General features: G+C 43.7%; 1 protein-coding gene across 1 annotated transcript; it reads right to left on the bottom strand.

The window, feature by feature from the left end:
- Positions 16,760-19,346, bottom strand: LOC109227781. Its single transcript, XM_019392979.1, has 3 exons — positions 18,351-19,346; positions 16,988-18,108; positions 16,760-16,886 (listed from the first exon to the last, which is right to left on the bottom strand). Exons 1-3 carry the CDS (start codon positions 19,344-19,346, stop codon positions 16,760-16,762), a joined length of 2,244 nt encoding a protein of 747 aa, XP_019248524.1.

The raw sequence follows: 20,134 nt of genomic DNA, 5'->3' as shown, positions 1-20,134 counted from the left end.
CCAAGGGGCCATCCGTGTGCAACCTCGAGGCAGCGCAAGTCGACGGTGATGGTAGGAAAGTGGGAAGTTCCCTAGGCGCACGACTAGGGCTGACAAAGTCTAGAAGGCTAGCTTTGACCCGTATCAGGGTATTAAGTGGCCATACCTGCCCCATATCTTTGTTATTAATGCATTTTGTACTATGTTCCCCCTCATATATAAAGGGGAATCCTTGTCATTCTATAGGGATCTAATACTTAACATTGAATACAAAGAACGTTCTCTCTACTCTCTAACTTACCATATTCCCTTGAATTCATTACTTCCATTTATTGTTTATATTCATTGTGTTCTATTCATTGTTCTTCATTTATTGCTAATCATTGATCATAAAGAGTCATCATCATAGCTCTCGTAAAGTGTTAACCCTCCTTCGATCGCTCTAAGGCGGTCGTCCAATTCGACCCCGAGGCCTTATAAACGATAACTCGAGGCCCCAATCTCCAAGTGTTTGGTTCGATTATCATATCGTCTCTAAGCTGCAATCTTGATTTCTAATCTTTTATTTAGCATCCATTGCTTAACAACCAACAAAAAATAGATTACGTATTTTTAGAACCACAAAATCAAATTTAATTGTAATTACCATTTTCACGGTAAATAGTTTGGCGCCCACCGTGGGGCTAAAAATAATGGTGATTATTTTCTTGGTGGTTTAGCTACGTAACGCAAGTTATCTTTCACACTTTTTCTTGTCCAAGATCTTTGATTTCAGGTCAAAATGTCTAACTCAGTAAAACGCACGTGAAAACATCAATCTTCAAGACCATGGGGAAAACGGTGTTGACGTCCCAGGTGTTGGTGTGCCACCACAAAACCCTGAGAATGCACCAGAATCAATTCCCGTGGATGTGGTCTCGCGCAACGCTCAACACGTCGAAATAAGCTCCCACACCAACAGGAGCATACGCCAAGGAGATCAACAAGAAGCTCAAAAAACCCCAGCTAGAGTAGAACGAGAGGTTAGACTTCACGTTATTTTTGAAATGTTACAGGCACAGTAGCTGGCGATCGCTCAGCTGCAAAGTCACTAGAAAACTCCCAGCATGGTAGCACCGGGGACGGCTCCCCTTGTCAAGCAGGCACCAGACAGGTCAAGCAACGACAGGTCGGCGGTCGACCCCGCCATCATAAAGATGCTCGAGGACCTCACGAAGAGGATCGTGTCGGGCAAGAAGAAGATAGAAGCCAACGACAAAAAGGTTGAGACCTACAATTCCAGGGTCGATCAGATTCCGGGTGCACCCTCGATCTTGAAAGGTGTGGATTCAAAGAAGTTCGCGCAAAACCCATTCCCACAGGAAGCGGCTCCGAAACCTATTCCAAAGAAGTTCTGAATGCCAGACCTTCCAAAGTACAACGGAACCTTAGACCACAATGAGCATGTTACTGCTTACACTTGTGCAGTGAAGGGCAACGACCTAAAGGACGACGAGATCGAGTCCGTCCTACTGATGAAGTTTAGAGAAACGATTTCTAAAGGGGCAATGATGTGGTATCACAACCTGGCCCCAAACTCGATAGATTCATTGCCATGCTGGCGGATTCTTTCATAAAGGCACATGTTGGTGCCATCAAAGTAGCGACAAGGAAATCTGACGTCTTCAAGATCAAGCAGAGGGAGAATGAAATGCTGCAAGAGTTCGTGTCTCGCTTTCAAATGGAACGAATGGAGCTACCACTGGTCTCCGACGACTGGGCAGTGCAGGCCTTCACTCAAGGTCTGAATGAACGAAGCTTGGTGGCTTCGAAACAGCTGAAACAGAACCTAGTCGAATACCTGATCGTGACTTGGTCGGACGTCCACAACCGATACCAATCAAAGATAAGGGTCGAAGATGATTAACTAGGAGCCCCCTCGGGCTCGGCATATCCAAGCAGGCTTCTGGCGAAGGAGCCGAAGCCAAACAAAGAAAGGTGCCAGCCATACACTGAAGACAGGAGAAACGCCCCGTGGCGCGACATACCCCGGAATGATCAAAGAATGGACCGAGGGCAGAACCCTCCGGGACTCGTCCACAGAGCCTGGTTTGATAGGCGCGCAGGGCCGGCGGAGGCGTCCTGTTTGTCGAAATACAACTTCAATGTCGATGGTTCGGACATCGTATGCGCCATCAGTAAAATCAGAGACACCAGGTGGAAAAGACCTATACAATCAGACCCTTCACAAAGGAACCTTAACTTAGTTTGTGAATTCCACAATATACATGGCCATAGAACCGAAGATTGCGATCAACTCCGGGAAAAAGTAGCCCGACTACTAAGCAAAGGTCACCTCCGAGAATTCATCAGCGACCGGGCCAGAAACCAGTTACAGGAAAGAGAGGCGACCAAGAAGGACGAAACAAATAAGCCACATCATGTCATCCACATGATCTTGGGAGGCATCGATGAACCACATAAACCCATGATTAGAAGAACAAAAATATCCATCACCAGAGAAAAGCGAACTCGGGGTTACATACCCGAGGATGCTCTCACATTCAATGACGAGGACATCGAGACCTTGTCTCAACCTCACAATGACGCTCTGGTAATCTCTTTCCTTGTAAACACATTTCAAATTAAACATGTACTTGTCGATCCAGGTAGCTCAGCCAACATTATCAGGTCGAGGGTGGTAGAGCAGCTCGGGCTGCTCGACCAAATGTTGCCCGTCTCTCGAGTCCTCAACGGTTTCAACATGGCGAGCGAAACAACAAAAGGGGAAATCACCCTCCCAGTCAACGTGGCCGGCACAACCCATAATGCCAAATTCCATGTCATCGAAGGAGACATGAGATACAATGCCTTGCTCGGATGGCCATGGATACACTGCATGAGTGCAGTACCATCAAACCTTCATTAAATGATGAAGTTCCCGACAAAGGATGGGATAAAAACCGTCTACGGGGAACATCATGCAGCAAGAGAAATGTTCGCAGTACATGACGTAGTGCCGACACCAGTACCTCCACCTTCGAAAGAACCAAACGATAAGCAAACAGTGAAATAGCGAAAACAAGCTACACCCTTGGCTAAGTCCGAACCAAACGAAGCAAAAGACCGTACCGCGTCCTCATGACAAACGATCGGAACGTATCCGGGGCCGAAGCGCCATCAGCACTAAGGTATGATCGCCTCCCTTTTTCAATTACATCTTACACTAACCTAAGTGTAGGTATCCGATCGAAACAGCTGAAGCGCTTCCCAACTCGAAGGCCTTTAGGTTTCAAAAGCATGCGTTGCACTCTTTTCCTTCGATTGGGTTTTTATCCCAAGAAGGGTTTTACTGGCAAGGTTTTTCATGAGGCAACATCTATATGCTACCTAAGGAAAACTCAACAAGTATTCAAGGCTTCTCTTGCAATCAACCTCGAATGCTGGGGGGCATCCCCCCGGAAGATCACCTCCTCGGGGAAGCTAACATATGCTAAACAGGGTCTCGATAGGAAAAACAATGTACCGGGTCAAACGGTTGAACGAACTGTGCCCGCATAGAATAACTGAGCCCTTAACAGCAAAGACATGTATACTTGTACCTAGCAATCAAAGAATACTTTTGAAAGGCATTTTGCGTCTCAAAGAAGCTCGGTACTTTTGTAAAAACGGCTCCTCTGTCAAAAACGTCCCGAACACTCGGGGACTGGCGTCGACAACTCGGAAAAATGCAACCCCCGGGTCGGAGCTCCAAACTCATAAGCCCTCAATGAGGCAACGTTAAGATCACAAAACAACTCCAGAGCCAAAAAAATCCCGAACACTCGGGGACTGGTGTCGAAAACTCAAGGCCACGTGACCTACGAGTCAGAAACCCCGAAATCATAAGCCCTCAATAAGGCAGTACTAAGATTACAAGTAATGGCTCCCGAGCCGAGAAATCCCCGATGACTCGGGGACTGCCGCCAATCATCGCCCCCATCGACTTATCAAAACCCGAGGTCGCAAGACCACATGCTGACAGCCTCGGTCCCGTAAGACCTATATAAGGCAACAACAATAACTGTAAGACCTGAAAGGCATGTAAATTCTATAAGACCTCAAGTAAGGCATGTATAATCTGTAAGACTTCAAGCAAGGCATGAAAAATCTGTAAGACCTCAAGCAAGGCACGAACCACTCTTGTACCAAGTGACAAAAACTTGTAAGACCTTACTGAAGGCATAAACCCGATCTTAACGTTAAGGCTATATATCAAACTTGTAAGACCCCTAAAAAGGCATACCCTCGATATAGACACCGAAACTACTTCCTCGGGGACTAAAAGGCTCCGGCCAAACACAATGACTACTGTCACAAGGCTGTACCAGCCAAACTAACGCGACTCGGCGATGCTCGACCGTCGCTATAAAATAACAGGCCTTCAATTACTTCGAATATACTTCGAAAAGAATCGGTTAAACACGCTACCCTCGACATAGGCAAAAGAGCTTCGACCACGTCAGCTCCTAATTACAGGCTTCGAGATACTCAACCACCGAGCCAAACCTCCCGAGGTGATCAATCATCATCATATAACGACTCACAACCGAGGTTTTATCGAACCGTCGAAGAGTCAAGCAAACACAATTCCAAAGAAAATCCTTATCGAGGGATAAATAAAGCCTATATTATAGGTCGCATCAACCCAAAGCGTAAGAGCCACTATCGCCAACCCATATAAAAGGTCGTACCGACCTAATGCATAAGAGCCATTGTCGCCAGCCCATACAAAAGGTCGCACCGACCAAAACGCATAAGAGCCTAAGGGCCGACTTTAAATCCAAAAACTCGAGGGTCAAATGAGCTCGAGTCGAAACCCGACTCGGAGTCTCCAATACGGTTAACTAAATATGCCTAAGGGCAAAAGCATAAGAGCTCAAACGCCACCTTTCATTAAAAGGTCGTACCGACCAAAATGCGTAAGAGCCTAAGGGTCAGCTTTAAATTTAAAAAACTTGATAGTCAAATGAGCTCGAGTCGAAACCCGGCTCGAAGACTGAACCCAAAACAGTTAACTAAATATGCCTAAGGGCAAAGGCATAAGAGCTCAAACGCCAGCTTATATTAAAAGGTCGTGCCGACCGAAGCGCGTAAGAGCCTACGGGCCAGCCCAACGAGCCCCAGGGCCATACTATGGATCTAAGGATTCCTTTCAAACCAAATACCAATTCATCCGACCAACAACCGACAAATATCAAAGCAAAAGAAATGCGCAAAAAACAAAAATACGAGGCTTCCTTTTATTCATAGGAATACCAACTTCATTTACAAAGTTCTCTGAGAACATACATACAAAATCAGAAAAGAAAAGGCCTAATCTATGCCACCCCCCCCCCCCCCTCGAGGACTATGGCCCGTCGGCCTATCCCTCGCCATCCTCGGCATCGGACATAAGGGACTTAGCGTTATGTTCATTCGCCTTTGCCAGTTTCACCTCTTCCGAGAGGTCAAAACCCCTAACGTTGATCTCCTCGAGGGTTTCCCTTCGAGATCTGCACCGTGCATACTCAAAACTCATGCTCTCGCAGTCGAGAACCCTTCTCAACTCGAGCATCGACATCATCCTTCAAATAGACCGCCGCTTTCTTATCAGCCTTAGTTTGGCTCATTACGACTTCGGCCCGGGCGTCCACAACCTCGGCTTTTATCTTCATAAGCTCAGACTCAAGCTCTGTAATCATATCCATTTGGACCAAACTGTTCTCGCGAGCAAAGCGGAGTCGAACCTCGAGGGCGGAAGCTTTAGCCAGAGCGCCTTTTTCCGCTATAGTATGAGCGTCCGCCCGAGCCTTTAACTCATCGCACTCACGTTTGGCTTGGCCAACTTCGCTCCTAAGGTGTTCCAGGTCTCCAGTCTTCTTCTGCAACTAAAATAAATGAAACGTCAGCCTCAGGAATAGAAAAAAGGGAATATGCGCCCCATCTAGAGCAATAAGAACCTGTTCCTCAAGGTAGGTTTCGTAGTTCTGGCTCCGGCTCGCCTCGCACCGCAAGCGCGCCAACTTGTCTTCCCTCTCATCTCAAAGAAGCCTAAGGGACTTCTCCCCATCCACGGATTTCCGCAGCATGGCATCATGACGAAGCAGCTCGGACTTGAGCTTGTCAAAAGCCTATGAAAGAGAAACTCGACAAGAGAGTAAAAATTGCAAGACTATAAGAGCAACACGGACGACAAAAAACTCACCTTGGAATAGAGTCGCTGAGCTTCCTCAAAAGTTGAGCAAAAATCTACCAGTCCGGCTTCGTCTACCCCGGAAGAACCCTACCCGATGGGGAAATGATCGCTCAGCGTATGCGGCTCCTAGTTTCGAGCATCCCCTGAAGTACCTTCGAGGGGGGAAGACACATCCTCGCCGAGCCCCCGGCATGGAATAGTTTTGCCGAAAGCATTATCTCCCTGTGAAAGCCCTTTTTGCTTATTATTATCGCTCTGTATCCCAGGAGTTGGCGATCCTTCTCCCCCTGCAGGAGGGCACGGTCTCACCCCGAAGGATTCCCCAATGCTTACGGTGATGGGGTTAGTATGCGTAATAAGAAAGTTCCCTTAAAGGGGAAAATCACACAGCGCGTACCGTGGTGTTTGGCCTCCCATCTGCCCTTAGAAAAAAAATCTCCACTTACGCTCATTGTAAGTCGAGCGAATTGCCAGCTTCCGAGCCCAGTCCGTCAGGTCGGGGACCTCGCACGGCGTCCACAAAATTGCTGCAGAAAGGGAAAGGAAGGCGCATTTAAGAAACCTATCTGTGCCACAAGCAAAACTACGAAGGCACAAGTATATCACTCACGCGTAAAATTCCACTCTTCAGGGAATGGCAGAAACTCCACGGGGATTATATCAATAGTCCGTACTCGGACGAGTCGGCTCATCCGCTCCCGATCTCCGTCTTCTTCGTCATCAACAACGAAAGGTGTAATGGACCAACATCGTAAGGTTAGCAGACCTCGATGGTGAAAAGGCCGGTACAGCCTGATAAGTTGACTGAGCATGAATTCAAGCCCTGCCTTCTCAGCAAAGAACCTCATCATCAATACTATCCGCCAAAATGACGGGTGAATCTGTGCCAAGGTAATATGATACTTTTGACAGAAGTCGAGCACAACCCTGTCAAGGGGGCCCAGCGTGAAAGGATATGTGTATACGTTCAAAAACCCCTCAGCATGATCCGTAGTGCTCTCTCTCGGGGAAAGTACCCGCAGTACTACCTTTTCCCCCATCCACAGTCTCTCCTCACTGACTCAAGATGCTTCTCTCATACTAAGGAAATAAACTTCGAAACATACTCCCTATGACCCCAAGTATTTTGGTTCAAAAACCCTTCGAGAGCAGAACTCCCCTCTCCTTGCTGAGCGGACCTTGGTGTGGCAGCCATCACTGTGATAAAACTTTAAAATCCGAGTAAAGCCCTCAAAACCGATATGGTAAAAGCCTTGATGCGAGAAAAGAAAGCTCTACAAAGCAGGATAACTACTCAGAATAGCAGAATCTTCAAAAGGGGGAAGGCAATCCTATATATGGAAAAAACAGCGACTATCCGCCTGCCTCAAAGGCCGATTAAAAATATTGGCTGAGACATTTCTCGCTTTGGGAAAATGTGCCAATAGAATCGCCTAGATCATTTCATAACCATGTCATACACTTGACGCCGCCATACGACGTTTTGGGATCAGAGACTCCCGCATCAACCAAGTCCCAAGATGGTTCCCGATCTCGAGGACCTCCGCCAAAAAGAAGATAGTCTCCGAGAAGCCATTGACATCACTACACGGCCCGAGATGGTACTCAATCTTGAAGATCTACACCAAGAAGGGGATACGCTCCAAGGAGCCATTGACATAATCCTAAGCCTCGAGACTGTACCCGATCTCGAGGACCTCTCTCAAAAGAAGATAAGCTCTAAAAACCTACTCATATGGGCTTGGCCTCGAGGTACTATCTTAACCCGGGTAAGCCCCATACGAGATCAATCTGCAACGCCTTAAGGCCATCTACACTGAGTTCAAAGCAAGCTTCCAGGCAGCCCGAGCTTGAGCGAACACCCCGTTCGGGGACTTCTCCCGAGAGCCTAACGGCCATTTTTATTCTCAGACTTCCAGGCAAATCGCCCCGTCGAGGTCTATCGCGGGGTCTAAAAGGCTAAGTCCCGCACTAAAAATTCGGAGCCCCTACTCTCATTCAACTCGAAGGCAGGATCCCGACGGCCCGAGTTTATCATCCAATACAGACCGGCCCAAGGAACGACAAAAGTTTCTGTGGGGAATTGTGTTAATCAATACTTATGCCCAGGCTCAGTATTTGTACCGGTCAGTAGAATCACGCATTCAGATTCTTCGCAAATGCAGATAAAGGGAAATACAGCATAAATCAGAGACAAATTGAAAAAACATATTTTCCATTAATAAACGACGGTTACAAAGCCCACGAGAGGTCCTTACACATAATTACAAAGCCCACGAGAGGTCCTTACACATAAACAAAGAAGCAAAAAAGTATATACATAATAAAATCCAAGAGTCTATTCTATTCTTGGGGATGTATCCTCGGCGGCAGTATCTTCGAGCACCGTCTCCTCTGTGGCCAAAACGGCCTCTTCAAGGGAGAAGATGAAGAATAGGAAAGTGGAGCGGAAGAAGAAGAAAAAGATGAAGAAATAGTTGTAGCCCGCCAAAGAGCAAAAGCTTTTACCAGGCCAAGGAAATCACGGCCCGGTAAAAGACTTGGCGAGCGCCGACCTTACCTGCATAGCTACTTTGAGTCCACTTCTTGGGACATTGTGCCGTGCAAGTTAACGGCTGGTAGCGCCACTTCACCCCAGGGAAAGCAAAAAGGATGAAGTGCCACACCAGGTCGGAGTAGGGAGGTGAGCAGCGGTGTATAGTTCGAACACCCTCCTGAGCAGCGGTGTAGAGTCCAAACATCTTCCTAAGTCGGAAGAAATCAACCCCCTTATTTCATCGCCTCGAGCCAATGACGACAGCAGTAACAACAGCAACAACAACAACAACGACAAGTCTGTGCAATCTCGCTCGATAAGGGAAAGCCCTGAAAAAAGGCCATGGCGTGGCTGATGGGAACGCCGCCATGTAACCTTAAGGCTGTGGGCCTCAAACATGGGAGATAACAATAGATGAGAATGAAGAGAAGAAAGGGGTGGAAGGATATTGGAAGACACTTGAATGAGGAAATGGTTCCAGGAGGCTGCCATTTATAGAGGGTGGCCGTATAACCGGCGGCCCCATCAATGACTTTGAAAGACGTATTGGCAGGCGCAATGAATGCATTTTTTGGGAACTGAATCGACAACGATGTTATCGCTTTGGGGAACAAGAATCGGCAATACATTGAATGACACTGAAGAGATTAGCCGACGGTATGCCTCAGTTATCACAAAGGCTTACGTCATAAGTATGACATCATCCCGGAAAGTTTGAAGAGATGGATATCAAAGTCGTTTCTTATTGCTCCACTCTAAGAAACGAGGGGACTATCTGCATGTGGTGAAATCAAAGGGTCCAATTTTCGACCATTACAACGCCCCGTAAGCAAGCTTTCCAAAGGCTCGAGACTACGATCGAGATTTATCCCGAGGGGCCATCAGTGTCCAACCTCGAGGAAACGCAAGTTGACGGTGATGGTAGGAAAGTAGGAAGTTCCCTAGGCGCACGACTAGGACTTATAGAGTCTAGAAGGCTAGCTCTGATCCGTATCAGGGCATTAAGTGGCTATACCTGCCCCATATCTTTGTAATTAATGTATTTTGTACTATGTTCCCCCTTATATATAAAGAGGAATCCTTGTCATTCTGTAGGGATCTGATACTCAACATTGAATACAAAGAACGTTCTCTCTGCTCTCTAACTTAACATATTCCCTTGAATTCATTACTTCCATTTATTGCTTATATTCATTGTGTTCTATTCATTGTTCTTCATTTATTGCTTATCATTGATCATAAAGAGTCATCATCATAGCTCTCTTAAAGTGTTAACCCTCCTTCGATCGCTCTAAGTCGGTCGTCCAATTCAACCCCGAGGCCTTATAAATGATAACTCGAGGCCCCGATCTCCAACTGTTTGGTCTGATTATCATATCGTCTCTAAGCTGCAATCTTGATTTCTAATCTTTTATTTAGCATCCATTGCTTAACAACCAACATAACAATAAATCACTTATTTTTAGAACCACAAAATCAAATTTACTTGTAATTACCATTTTCACGGTAAATAAATTGTCGGAGTGTTTTTATGAACGGGGACATAATAAAACGTCAGCACAAATCAAGTACGGAGCAAAAAGCTACTTTATATTCATCCGAGGAATTTACAAAGCATATTGCAACGAGTGGCTCTAATACAAAAATAGAAACTTCATCTATTTTCGGGGCCTCGTCCCTAGGAGTGACGTCTTCATATCCAATGGCTTTATCCTATGAATCCACTTCCCTTTCTGGAGTATCTTCTTCAGTTTCCCCGTCCCTAGAGCCGCTTACCACGTCTTCATCATCAGAAGAGACAAGAAACCTAGCATCGGTTTCCCGTGCCTGTGCTTCGGCTATCTCCTCGGCAAGATCAAATCCTCGAGCACAGGTTTCCTCGAGAGTCTCCCTCCGGGATTCACATTTAGCCAATTCACTACTCCGTTTTGCCCGACTGGAGGCCGCCCTTAACTCAGCTTGAATGGCCACGGCTTCTTTCTGATATATAGCGATGGATTTATCGGCCATGACATTCATCTTCTCAGCCTCGGCCTTGGCTTGTGCAGCTTCACCCTTAACATATGCGGTTCCAGTCCGGTCTTTAGCCAGTTCGGCTCCTAGCTCCTCAATTTCCCTGGCCTGAGCCAAACCTTTCGATTCAGCACCAGGGAGCAGAGTCTCAGCCGATGTTAGTATAACCTTAAGAACTTCCTTTTCGGCGGTGAGCCAATCCATGTTCTCATTCCACTAATGGCAATCAGCCCGAACTTGGTTCACCTCGCCCTAGAGCTGCCCAATAATGTCCAGCTTTTGCTACAGTTGAGACATCGAAGTATTAGCCCCCGAAGCAGGACAAAGAATGCCAAACTTTGTTAAATTCAGAGTTACCTGCTCGTCCAGCTCGGACTCACTTTTTTGAGCTTTGCCAAAGCAGTCCGGAGATCCTTAAGCTCCTCTTCCTTCTGACTACAAAGGAGCCTCAAGGCCTTCTCTTCGCCCAAGACTCTTTTGAGCTCGACTTCACATTGTTTCAGCTCGGCCTTGAACCTTTCAACAGCCTATACGTGAAATAAAGACGCGTTAGTAGAAGAGGAAAACAAAGGGAGAAAAACTTGTAATAGATGGGGCAGGTCTTTACCCGAAAAAAGAGACGATGAGCTTCTTCAAAAATAGAGGATGCATCATTGAAGTCATCGACACCCTCAACCCTAGCATAACAACTCTGGAAAGGATCATCCGTGATGACCTTACTTGGATCAGGCATATGTAATGTATTGGCTTCCTCGACTGCCTCCCCAGACTAAGTTGGCAATGAAAGATAATGACTTGTTGTCGCGGCCTCGAGCTCCTCACTTGGGGCATTCTCATTAACCTCGGGGGCCTCAGCATTTACCCCCTCTGGTATAGTTGTTGAAGACAGAGGGACAATCTCAACCTCCAGCGGGGGCCTTGCCCGTCTCATCCCTTCGGGCATCCTCACCACAAGGTGGACTTTCTAGTTCGGAAGGCTTGACGGCCTTGACTGACCTCCCGGTCCGAGTCACCGACGCTGATTCTTCCTCATCATTTTCCTCGCCATCCGGGGAGTCATGAGCTAAGTCTGTGCCTATTTGAACAAACCATTTTGGTAGCCTTCAACTGGAGGTTTTCTTGTCTTGAGGGTCTTCGGGATCCGAGACCCGCTTTCTTCTATTGTCCTTCTCTAGCTTTCGATTCGAAGGCTTGGTCGTTTCTCCAGACGGGGCCGGCCTCATCTCAGACGCGTCTCCAAGGCCGTGGTTCTTGGCCTCCCATCGGCCCCGCGCCAAGTCACGCTACTTACGCTTGTCATAAGAGGATGTGGCGGCTAGTTTCCTTACACAAGCCTCGAGGTCGGGCACCGCCAAGGGCACCCAAGCGTCGGATGCAAAAAGAAAAATGAGTAAGGCTATGAAAAATGAAAGAACAAGAATAGATACAAAGGGAAATGCAGACTCCACTTACGGTTAAAATTCCACCTCTCTAGGAACGGCATTTTTTCTTCAGGGATGATGTCCCGAGTCCTGACTCAAACAAACCGGCTCATCTAACCTCGATCATTTTTTTCATCGGTACTAGCGAAGAAGGACTTTGTGGTTCGACGTTGCAGATTGATAAGCCCTCGGAATAACTAGGGTCGATACAATCGAACTAAGTGGATGAGGGTGAACTCTAAACCTTCGGCCTTCTCAGAAAAGTACCGCAACATGATCACGACACGCCAGAACAAAGGGTGGATTTGGCCGACGGTGACTTCATATGTCTTGCAGAATTCGATCACCACCGGATCAAGGGGGCCCAGTGTGAAGGGATAAGTGTAAACACTCATAAACCCCTTGTTATGGGTAGTTATGCTTTCGTCAGGATTCGGGATCTGAATCTTGACCTCGTTCCCCCATCGACATTCCTTCCTTACGTCATCGACGATCTGCGTGGTTATCAGGCTAATATATCGTGACACGTGTTCTCATCAGCCCTCAATGTTTGGAGGATTCTCGATACTGATGTCCTTCTTAATGATGTAATCACCAGGGGTGATCTCTTCAAGTGTCGGCGGCACCACCAGTTTGGCCGGCCGGGAGGCGGAGGAAGATGATGCTTTATCTTTTTTAGGGACCGTCTTGGATGTTTTGGCCATGGTTATAAGGTGAGGAAGACGGGTGAACTAGGATGTAGTATTTCCGGCTAAAGCTTGGTGTTTGATAGTGTTTAATGGGGCAGAGGAAACAGGAGATTGATGAGGTGAGGATTGGAAGAGATTGAAGAAAGGTAAAGTTGTTTAATAAAGGAAGACGCCCCATAATTATAGAGGGGCAGCAACGAGTCAAGGGCGTTCATGGCCGACCAACACTGGCATGTATTTAATGTTTTTGGGGAATTGGGCCGACGGGACGTTTCGATCACTTTGAATGTTAGCTTCACGAGGATGACATCATAACTAGAAGTTCGAGAAAATTGAGATCAAAATCGTTTCATATCATTCCATTTCTAAGAAACGTGGGGACTGTTTGTACACGGTCAAAATCGAGGGAGCATGATTTGGGAGTCTTAAATCGAGCTATGGGTCCTAGTCCGGGAGATTCGAAGTAGAGATCAGATCCGGCTGAGAAACTCCCACCTCGAGAAAGCTGATCGAGGGCCTGGCGCGATTCGCATCAAGGGCGTTGCTATCTCGAAGTCAATCAAGAAAGAGCGGGAATTTCTCAAGGACATGTGGACCTGGGCATTAATTATAGAATAAGGTTTGTACAAAATGGTACAAATCCGTACTAGACCGTTATACACCTGTACAAATAGAATCCTTTACTTTTTATAAGGAATGTACTATATTAGGGAGTTCTCCTCCTATATAAAGGGGACCCCAATCATATTGTAAGGCATCAGATCATTCATTGCAATAGAACATTCTTATTCTTCTTGTTTAACGTGCTCTCCAATTATTCTTAAACTTTATTGCCTTTACTTTATTACTCTTAACTGACCTTGAGGTCCCTGGATAAGTCAAGCTCGAGGCACCCTACTGTTACAACAACACTGATTTGGTTCTTTATTTCTCCTTACTTAAGCTCAAGATTACCTGTATAATCACTAGTGTTAAAATATCAGGTATCTTTTAAACCACAAAATATCTTTAATTGTTAAAGCTATTTTTCGAGGTAAACACACCCTAGTTAATTGGCACGTTGGAGTAAGTAAAAGGTGAAATAAGCTTTAATTTATAAATAAAAACTGTTAGTAGACTGTATTTGTAAAATAATTCTGGAAATATAAATGAGTATAAACAGAAATGAACATAAACAGAAATGACATAAAACCAATTCGAGCCCACTGAATTCACAGTGTTTCCTTAAGGAATTTAATCCCCTCCTAGTACCCAAGGTTATGGATTATTTCCTCCCAGGATAGAACGAATTACATACTGGTGTAGTGGTACTTCAAACCCCAGTGTTTCAGCGAACACAAAGTTCGGTAGCAAATCACACTTACTTTTTGCTTTGTTTGATGCTAAAAGTATGCAGAAGAAGGAGAAGAAACTCAGAAAATCGTAGTGAAATTCTGAGCAGAATAGTGTTGTATTTATAGCCAAAGTTAGGCTGAAATCTGAAGAGGGTGCAACTCTTCAGAATGGCTGTTTATGCAAAACGCCCACAGCATAAATGCCATTACATAAATGGCCATTTACTCAATAATAAAGAGGAAAAATTGAAGAGGGTAGTTACTTTTCTGTTACCAAAACAGAAAAACGGATTGGATTTAATATTAATATTTTGTTATTAAAACAAATATTTAATAACATTTCTGTTAATATTTTACTATTAACAAATAAATTTGGTCCAAAAAGTTAATCAATCAATCATTTGACCGAAGCCGAAGCCGAAGCCGTAGCCGTAGCCGTAGCCGTAGCCGTAGCCGTAGCCGTAGCCATAGCCGACGACGACGACGACGGCGCGAGGATGCCTTCTTCTCAACTCTTTAAGAGCTAGAAGAAGAGCAATTGCTTATATACCCATAAAAAACCTCTTCCTCTTCCAATATGGGACAATGCCCATTTTCCAAGGGGGGAACTTAAAATTTCACTCAAAAATTTTATTTCCCTCCATTTCCCATTCACCCTCTTTTAAGTATTTAATATATTAATTAAACACATCCAAAACCCAACAAAAACAACAAGTGAATAAGCTTCCATATGACTCTTTGTTTCCGTAACAACGTTATTGACATCTGGTCATATACAATAACAATTTGCTCCATTTGTTTTTGGGTCTCTCTCATGTTGTTCTTCTTTTGGTTTATGTTATTTTTGGATCTAGCTAGGAGAAAAGATATTGTTCTACGAAGCTTGTTACAGATCTGGTTAGGAAAAATGGATGCCTAAAAATGCATGATTTAAACGGAAAAAAGTTTTTCAGTTTAAATGAGCGAGTTAATTATGAAAAGGTTTATTCAATTTAAAATAAAATATCACTTCTTTAAAGTTTAGAAAATAGTGGAGTTCTTACCAAGCTTGTTATAGATCTGGCAGGAAATAGTAGATTCTCAATAATGCACAATTAAACAGAATAATAATATAGTTAAAATAAGGCAAAATACATAGTTTACCCATCCACCTTGCACTCAAATCCCTGTTATACAACTGTTGACCACGGGTATAACTTTACACACCAAACCTTTCAAATGTGTGTCAATTACACACTACTTTTGACCAGCCTCTGGGATGTGTGAAACAAGACCAATGCGGCACGTGAAATGTTATTTTCTTCCTCACCTGACAAATTACAACGGCTAATTACTGGAATTGGGCCCATTTTCTTAACCCTAACGCCCAATTCTTCATCTCCTTCTTATTAAAAGCAACCATTTTCATCTTCTTCATATTAAAAGGAACCAATTTCAGAAAAATCCAACCCCCATCTTCACCTTCCACATCTAATATTTTGAAGCTGGTTATATTTGTTCGATTAAAGTGCAATACATTATTATTCTTCTGTCAATTCTCGTATTAGGGTTCATATTGAATGGAGAATTCGGGTCCATTTTGTCGATGTGGAGATGCTGCTGAACTAGTAATTTCATGGAGCACAGACAATCCCGGTCGTCGATTCTACGGCTGTAAAAATTATGAGGTAACCTTAGATTGTTATAATCATTATTTCAAGATTTTATAAGCTTCATCTAAAATTATTTATGGATTTGCAGAAAGATAAGAAAACTGGCTGTAAGTATTTCACATGGTTTGACCGCCCGACTCATGAACTCTTGAGGCCGGTGATTTTTGGTCTGCTTAAGAAGAAGAATCAGTTTGAAGGGCATTTGTAGGAATCCAAAAAACAGAGGAATTGGAGGAGAATTTTTTTTTTCTGATTTTAGGATTAATCTTCATTAAGGCCATTGTTTTTGGTAGTTCTCAGCACTTCTATATAGTGTAATGATATTCCCATGTATTGGGTCTTCATGTATTTGGCTCGTTGAAGTTGTTGTCTATGAGGCTTACCCCCTATTTTATTAGAGATGTATTCAAGCTCTTGTGTTATATTCCTATTTAGGTAATTGGGGATTGTTAGTCTTGTCTTGTGTTATGTTCTTATTTAGCTTTGGTAACCAAACATGGCTAATGCAGATTTTGTTTAACCAAAGGAAAACAGTATAAAAAGAAGACCCAAATATACTTCATTCCACAAAATAGGTGTTCATTAGTAGACACCAAAACTGATTAGCAACACTTTACAAAATATAGAACTTGGTTGACCATAGCAACACTTTACAAAATATAGCACTTTACTTGGTTGTCCATAAAAATACTTTACAAAACATAATACATTGTTGTCCATAGAAGCACTTAACAAAATACAGCACTTTACTTGGCTGTCCGTAGAAACACTTTACAAAACATAACACATTGTTATCCATAGCAATACCTTACAAAACATAAAGCATAAGCAACAATCAAAGTCTTCATTTCTTTTTTTGCTTCTTCGTTGGTTGAGATGATGAACTAGCTTGACTAAGATTGTGTTGTGATGATGCATTTCTTTGAAGTTGTCTTGTGCTTATGGCTTTTTTGCCGATCCACCTGAAGCCGGCACTTCTTGGTTGGTAAGCACATTCCTCTGTTGAAACTGTAGATCTCTTAGTCTTAGTTCCGATGCTAATGACCCCTGAATTTTGTCCTCCACTCTGCCAAAGTAAAGTATACTTAGTTACAACATTACATTCAATAGAAGGAAGATACACTAATTATACCTTTAGTTAGTTCACTTACAGTAAAAGAAGCGAACCCATTCCTTGCTTGAAACAACCCAATTCTACTGCCTCTACCTCTTCTAACCCCTCTACCTGTTGCAGAAACACCTTTACCTCTTGCTGATTGTGAACTAGATGTTGTAGTAGTACTAGTTCCTCTTGCTCTTCCTCTTCCTCTACCATTTCCAGCAGTAGCATTTGTAGCAGTGGCATTTCCAGGAGCAGCATTTCCAGAAGCAGATTTTTTACCGGGGCATCCCCTCTTGTTGTGTCCACACATACCACAAAGGGAACAAGCCATCTCCATACCTCTCCTTGAAAGCTTCCCAGATTTTGGATGTTCAGTTTCTTCTCTTTTCCTATTCTTTTTTGGTCTGCTAGGAATGTTTCTAATAGGGGGAGGTTCAATAGGGGGGTGTCCTGAAGGTGGCCATTGTTTCATACATGGCACAGGCTGGATAAAGGTTGAATAAGCCTTCAAGTAAGTGGACTTACGATACCAATGTGCAATGTGGTGAATAGCTTCCATGTCCTTGAAATGCATTCTAGCAATTGCATGATAACAGGGGATACCCTTTAACTGCCAGGCTCTGCAACTACAGGTCATTTTCACTAAGGATACCACATGCTTGTATTTAGGATCTTCAATCTCATAGCCTGTTTCACCATTCCATCTTGGAGTACACTTCATAGACTTAGCTAAATTATGCCGGTAAATCTTCATTGCTATTGGGGAGATATCACATATCCATGTCTCCCAGAACTCTCTCATCTTACCTATCCTAATCATCAGCTTAATTTTGATTTCCTCTAACATTGTGATGATTGTCTTGTGTCTTTCAGCCAAAATCCAGGAATTTAAAGTCTCACACATATTGTTGTCAATTATATCACACTTCCTATCACAATTGAAATAAGCTCTGCACCAGGTTTCTTTTTTATAGTGGAGTAAACTTTCACATATGCCATCCCCAAGCTTGTCTAGCATATCAAGTTGGTCATTCAATTCTGCAATACTAGAAGCCCTTGCACATCTCCAGAAAGTAGTTCTCCTCTTCAGTCTTCTCCACTCTTTTGACCAATTTGCAAGGATGTGCCTAGCACACATCCTATGTTCACACTCAGGCAACAAGTCTCTTACAGCATTAATTAAACCCTGCAGCATTCATAAAAACAGAACAATGTTTACTTTCAGGAGAACAATAAAAACAGAACAAGTCTCTTACAGAACAAGTCTCTTGCAGAACAATAAAAATAGAACAATAAAAACAGAACAGAACAATAGTTACTGAAGCAGAACAGAACAATAGTTAATGAAGGAGAACAGAACAATAGTTAGTGAAGGAGAACATAACAATAGTTAATGAAGGAGAACAGAAACTGAAGGAAAATAGTTACCTTCTGCATATTAGACATCATTGTAAGGTCTCTTCCATCTTCTAAGCCCAAATTTTCACTCAACCATTTCAGAATCCAAGTCCAGTTGAGTGTGTTCTCCACCTCTAGAACTGCCCATGCAATTGGAAACATCTGATTGTTTCCATCTTTGGAGACAGCTACAAGAAGTTGTCCCTTGCAAACTCCTTTCAAGAAACATCCATCAAGGCCAATAATTCTTCTCCATCCTTCCAGCCAGCCCCTTTTCATGGCATGTAAACAAACATAGATTTTAGAAAATACCAGTTTTCCATCACCTTGATCTTCTGCTTTCACCACACATGTACTCCCAGGATTGGTCTGCAAAATCATATCTCTATAGTCATAGAGTCTTTTGAACTCTTGATGCACCTCACCAATGATTTCTTTCAATATCTTAGCTCTAGCCCTATGGGTAGTTGATCTCCCTACATAGAGGTCCAGTTCTTGCTTTATCAGTTTTCTCAACTCCCAAACCCTCATACCTGGTTGTGACATAATTCTGCTCTTGTATCTTTTTGCAAGATATCTTGAATTACACAACTTGTTCTTGTTGGTAGTATAACACTTGTGCACTGGATTATATCTTTTCACCTTAAAATTATTGGATCTGCCATCTTTACTAGCTGCTACAAGCCATCCACATTTAGGTACCATACATCTAACCCTCACCCTATGTGGCTCATTTATGTACTTCTCAATCTGCACCCTTTTTTGAATTGCATATTTGGCGACTGCTTCCCCAAACTCATCAACATTTTCAAATATCAATCCTAACTCCCAAGTGATTTTCTTGGCAGTAGGATCAAAGATCAATCTCTTCTTTTTCTTTCTTTCCTCCATTTTCCTCTTATGTTCTTCACCATCTTCACCTTCCACATCTGATGCAAAGCTTTCAGCATCTGAAGAACCAAAGTATGGCTCATCAGTCCCAACTAGACCTTCATACCTATTTTGCTTACTACCTGCGCAGCTCATCAAACCCAATGTCTACACCTGCTTTATCTATGTTTATATCACCCCTCCTTTTAGGCTTTTCACTTCTTTTTCTCCTGCTTCTCTTCACCTTCTCTCTACCTTCACCCAACTCCTCATGGATATCAGATTGGAGGTCATTCTCATCAGGAACATTTAAGTCAACAACATCAGAACTATCAGAAGTCCAGTCTATGTCTACTTCTCCTTCATTCCCAGCATCATCAGACGTAGCATCATCAGAAGAGAAGAGTTGGAAGCAGCATCATCAGAAGCATTTCCATCATCAGAAGCATTTCCATCAGAAGCAGCAGAACTGTCAAATGTCCAGTGTATGTCATCAAAATCTTCATCATCTACCTCTTCAACCTCTTGGACCTCTATAGGCCTTTTTTCCAGAAGCCTTACTACAACTCACACATTCCCCATTTTCAACAGGGTCATGTACTGATAAAGGGGCAGCATGAGTCACATATATTTCTAGTGTATCCCCATCCTCTAACTGATCAAAAATGTCTAAAATATCCTTATAATTCAATACATTTATCATCTTGTCAATCCTATCCATCGAGCATATATACAGCTCAGCCACGTTAGTTAGGCCCATCTCCCTAGTGTAATCTATAAGCTCAAAGAAGGAAATCCTATCTACATCCACGTCTAAAGTCAAGGTTTGACTGCCCCCACATATCTACTGAAAGGACCAATAATTAACTCACCCCCGTGATACCACTTTAAAGTAACAATTTTAAAAGACATTGCCCCTGAAAGAAGCAGACAACAAGTTTCAA

Source organism: Nicotiana attenuata, chromosome 6 (assembly GCF_001879085.1).
Source record: "Nicotiana attenuata strain UT chromosome 6, NIATTr2, whole genome shotgun sequence".
Classification (NCBI taxonomy): Eukaryota; Viridiplantae; Streptophyta; class Magnoliopsida; order Solanales; family Solanaceae; genus Nicotiana; species Nicotiana attenuata.
Note: the sequence above shows the minus strand (reverse complement) of the source record. Positions and strands in the feature narration are given on the sequence as shown.

Bases quoted from the DNA above. Each gene is read 5' to 3' on its own strand.
- LOC109227781 (XM_019392979.1), bottom strand. From the start codon at position 19,346: ATGAGCTGCGCAGGTAGTAAGCAAAATAGGTATGAAGGTCTAGTTGGG. The intron at 18,109-18,350 runs GTAACTATTTTC...TGAATGCTGCAG, and splicing joins TGATGTCTAATATGCAGAAG to GGTTTAATTAATGCTGTAAG. The intron at 16,887-16,987 runs GTTCGCTTCTTT...TTACTTTGGCAG, and splicing joins TTGTTTCAAGCAAGGAATGG to AGTGGAGGACAAAATTCAGG.